Source organism: Coffea arabica, chromosome 9e (genome assembly GCF_036785885.1).
Source record: "Coffea arabica cultivar ET-39 chromosome 9e, Coffea Arabica ET-39 HiFi, whole genome shotgun sequence".
Taxonomy (NCBI): Eukaryota; Viridiplantae; Streptophyta; class Magnoliopsida; order Gentianales; family Rubiaceae; genus Coffea; species Coffea arabica.
In genome coordinates this window covers 5051790-5056302 of record NC_092327.1, presented here as the reverse complement: position 1 = coordinate 5056302, position 4513 = coordinate 5051790, and the positions used below count along the sequence as shown (strand labels likewise).

The following is a 4513-nucleotide window of genomic DNA, read 5'->3' as shown; positions in this document are numbered from 1 at the left end:
GTGATCATTTGATTTCATCTGGTATTAGCTAGTAAAAAATCTTGCATTCATTGTCAAGTTGGCCAATAAAGCTATTTTCGGTCAAAATACAATAAGAATATGTAAATTAAGGTTCTATTGGTAAATATTAGTCATAATCATACAAAAAGAGAAGATATCCCACAAGTTGAGCCTAATTACATACATGGTGTTTATGCTATTATTATTAAGTAAAATCAAATAGGCAAATACATGTGTTTAAAAAAAAATGTATTCACACACATAATTAGTGAGAAATGAAAAATTCATTTTTTGAAATGTGAGGGATAGAGAAATTCATTTTGTGAAATGTGAGAGATAAAAAAATTATTTTACAAAATGTGAGGGACGAAAAATTTTATTTTATAAAATGTGGAGGACCATAGATCAGATTATGTAAAATATAATTTGATAAATTTACCCTTCAAAAATGATCACGTACCTTGCACATGATGGATTCCGGCCAAAAAATGATCGGAAACCTAGTTGGGGACTAAATTTGACTGATGTGAATATGTAAGGGACATAAAATTACACTTTTAAAAGTGAGGGACGAAAAAACTTATTTTACAAAATGTGAAGGATGTTTTGGACGATTTTTCCATATATATATTACGACAGTCATTTGTTATGGTATTCTATAAAAAATATCATAATCATAAAGAAGCACGTTTAATCGTATTGAAAAATGTTACTGTAATTTTCAGTCAACTTTATAAATTCTTAACAACTTTATACAACACATTACAGAATAATTGATGACTATTAACACTGGATATGATTATAAACGTTCTACCCACTTGTCTAAATTTGAACACAGTGAAATATTGAAGGTGCCTGTACAAGCACATGAATAACTTGTAACACCTTATTAATTGCTTGTAACGTAGATATGCAGCATTTCCAACCAGGCCGACATGGACATCCAATCACAACTGAGCTTCCAAAAACGCCGCAAATCTCGTTCAAGACATGCACAAATTCATTTCCAGATTGTCCATTAAAAGAAACTCACAATAGGGAAGCGATTGAAGCTAAACAATATCTTCAACAGAGAAGTACAACACCAACAAATGAGGTAAACTTGATGAATGGATAATCGGAACTCAATAATTTGGTCAACCAATTAATGTGTCGTTAAAAAATTAGAGGTGCACATCATTCGTCAACCTGCCTCTGAGGGGAGGCGACGTCAACAGTTAGTCCCAATCCTTGGGTGTTATTTCTTTCCTGAAATGTGTAACGATGGCAAATCAGCTAATACACCTAATGGTACATACGGTTAATAATATACGATATCCAAATCGCCAAATATCCAATTAACAGTACTACATAAATATGTGATGTAATGATAAAAGTTTGTCACCTGCGGTGATGGTGAAAATACATGATATCCATCAATATCACAGTGTGTTGAAATTGCCGCACGCTCCTCCTACATGATATAAAATAAATATTCAACTGTCAACAAATCATTACCGGTGCCTATATTGCTCGGTTCAAAAGCTAAATCGGAGTACATATTATAACAAGAAACGATATATCAAACCATTAATATATCTCTGACGGAGTTATGTTTGAAAAAAATAGAAAATTTGAGATGCATCCATTCTGTAGGGACTGTTGGAGGAGGCCCCTGATTAGCCAAACGGTGGACCTTCGGATTATACAAAATATTATGTTATAGAAGTGAGCATACGTTAACTACATAATATATATGCTTTGAAACGTCCAGATGTGGACCATGATAACACGCCTAAAGGAGTTGTACAATACGAACAACAAAATCTTTATTTTTCCTACTAAATGTATGCATACCATTTCATTTTCTTCGATTTCGGGAGCAACAGCGTTTGGAGGGCCATTCACTGACTGGCTCCTTGAATGCGTCTACGAGTTTTGAAGGGCCAAATAATAGTATAAAACAAACAAAATAGGTATATCAGGGAGGATGACAGGCGTAACAAAATTATCACATAATGTAACATCCATATAACTAATTATACTGTTAGAAACATCTAAATAAAAGCTAAAGCCTTGATCATTTTATACTAACCGAAACTGAGTCAGTAGATGAACGGCATCCCATAAACATGTGTTCATCAAATTAAACCGATGTCGGCTCCGATTCTGAGACCTGTATATTTGACACAACAATAATGTTATTTTATAGTAAATGGTACCTAAACTTTACTTAACGGTAATATAATAAGAATTTTTTGGCATAAATATTTACCATCACAAAAATTGGATCCATACCGTAGTCTCCGTAGTTCTTGAGAATCTAGATTTTTTTTTTATTCTATCAAATTTATCGACCCAAGTTCGCATCACTCTACTTCTCTTCCCACCGCCTCATTTTTTAATGGCTCTTGCGACTATTGCCTCTCCCATTTCATTTACAATTTCAATTTTATCCCGTTCTTCCACATTCAGATTTTTATGATTTTGTGAAAGTCGCTCATCACTTTCTGAGAAGAGGAGCTCAACTCTCTTTGCCAAATCGGATATGATGGTGATTACTACTTTGCTGCTCTTCTCCGACATTGCTGCTCAAGTTGCGACCTTAATCATGGCTAGAGCGAGCTCCCGATAACGAGTTGAAATGATTACTTTTGGATCAGCCACAATTTTCCATCCTCGCCGATCAAAATAGTCCCCAACCCGAGCTCTTCTTGTCCATCGCCTCTTAACGTATTCAGGAGGAATTGTCTTTATGCCCACGGTATCAAATAACTTCAACGCGTGCCCACATAAAATTCCTTCATTCTCATATTTTTTGCAACTACAACGTACACTTAGATCATTCCGATTGAATACCACTATTCTTTCAGGTCCTCCATCATACCTCATCACCGCAAACTCCACAAACATCCCTGCATCTTGTTGTCTCAATATAACCATAGCTGTTGACTCGCCATATTCATTTTGGAATGCAACAAATACGGTTGGTGAATACGTCTCTGCTGCATGCACAAGCATAGGTGTTTGCCTCAATCCTACCATGGGGAGCTTTTGCCTCATTTCATATTCTGCGATGAGTTCATTATGTCTCTTATCATCAACCACCCGATTGAAATGTCTAAAGAACTGCACAAGGTCATGATCCAGTTTCAAATGATTTTTTATTGCTACATTTAGACTTTCGCTAAGTTGGGTGCTTCGCATTCCCGCAGTCCATCTTTCTTTCATCATGCACTTTGCCTATTTATCACGAATTCGATATAGCCCGGAAAGCCATTCATTATTTTCAAGATTGTACTTCTTCACCATCGCCTCCCACAACCTGTTAAATTGTTCCACTTTTTCAATCGCATACAAGCAAGCACCAAACATATATGGAAGGTCACTATTTTCCTTGTAGTGATTGCCAAGATGCTTCATAAAATTATGCGTTATGTGAAACGTACATAGACCATGAAATGTTTCAGGCAATACAACTGAAAGAGTGACTGCCATGTCGTGATCTTGGTCAGTTAGTATGGTACTTGGACGCTTTCCGCACATTGCTTCTAGAAATGTACCAAACACCCATTTGAAAGAATCTATAGTCTCATCATACATAAGGGCAGCACCGAATATCATAATTTTGCCTATGTTGGTTAAAACCCACAAACACTCCAAGTGGCTGGTATTCTTTATTTGTTTTGTAGGTTGTATCGAATGTGACTACGTCTCCAAAAAAGTTGTAGTCAATTAACATTCCTGCATCAGCCCAAAAGATATTCGTTATCTGCCCTTCACAGTCCAGCTGTACGACATGAAAAAAGATGGATTCTCAAGTGTTTGCTCTTGAAAATAATTCAGGATGTTACCTTCTTCTCCATATTTCAAATTCCTTTCCCGTCGAGTACGAAGATATCGTTTCAGGTCTTCCCGAGTATATCCCACATTTTCCATCCCACCTGCCTCCTTTCCCATAAGCTCATGGCTCTGTTTCAATGAAAGCCCAGCATCCTCGCTTATTTCAGCTTGAAATCCTTGAGCCTCGCTCACTTTTATTTGTGATGGCATCATGTGCGAACATTGAGCAATGTGCAACTCATGGTTATGCTCTAAGGCAAGGTCATGCACACGGTACTTCATTGTCCCTCTAAGCAACACGATAACCATTTTAGCACCACACCCTGTTTTCGTCGGCGCTCGTGTCCTCTTTGGCATCACATCACCTTCATACTTGCGCTTCACACCTTCCTTGCAGCAACTATATCTCTTAGACGTGGTCATGCCGTCTTTGTCTTTATTCAGGTAGTCTTTACGTACACTAAAACCCATTTTAAAGGCATACTTGTTGTAAAACTTGTGAGGACCCGAAAAATTTCTTATTTTTATCGAATATTAATGGTTTAATTAAGTATTTATCCACCTGTTTTTCCCAAATAATTTATTACGACCATTTTAAATCCATTCGTATGGAATAATGTCTTCATTATGCTTTTAAAATGTCCCGTTAACAACTTCAATTTTCGGAGGATTGTTTAGGTGAGAGATAATG

General features: G+C 36.5%; 1 protein-coding gene across 1 annotated transcript; it reads right to left on the bottom strand.

Moving 5' to 3' along the window:
• Positions 1 to 3222: 3222 nt before the first annotated feature.
• Positions 3223 to 4293, bottom strand: LOC113710064 (protein FAR1-RELATED SEQUENCE 5-like). The gene is made up of 2 exons (XM_027232912.1): positions 3834 to 4293; positions 3223 to 3611 (listed from the first exon to the last, which is right to left on the bottom strand). The coding sequence occupies exons 1-2, from the start codon at positions 4291 to 4293 to the stop codon at positions 3223 to 3225; spliced, it is 849 nt and encodes a 282-aa protein (XP_027088713.1).
• Positions 4294 to 4513: the final 220 nt, after the last annotated feature.

Excerpts from the sequence above, each read along its gene's own strand:
- LOC113710064 (XM_027232912.1), bottom strand. The coding sequence starts at position 4,293 with ATGGGTTTTAGTGTACGTAAAGACTACCTGAATAAAGACAAAGACGGC. Across the intron at positions 3,612-3,833 it reads TTTGAAATATGGAGAAGAAG|GCAAAATTATGATATTCGGT; the intron begins GTAACATCCTGA and ends TAACCAACATAG.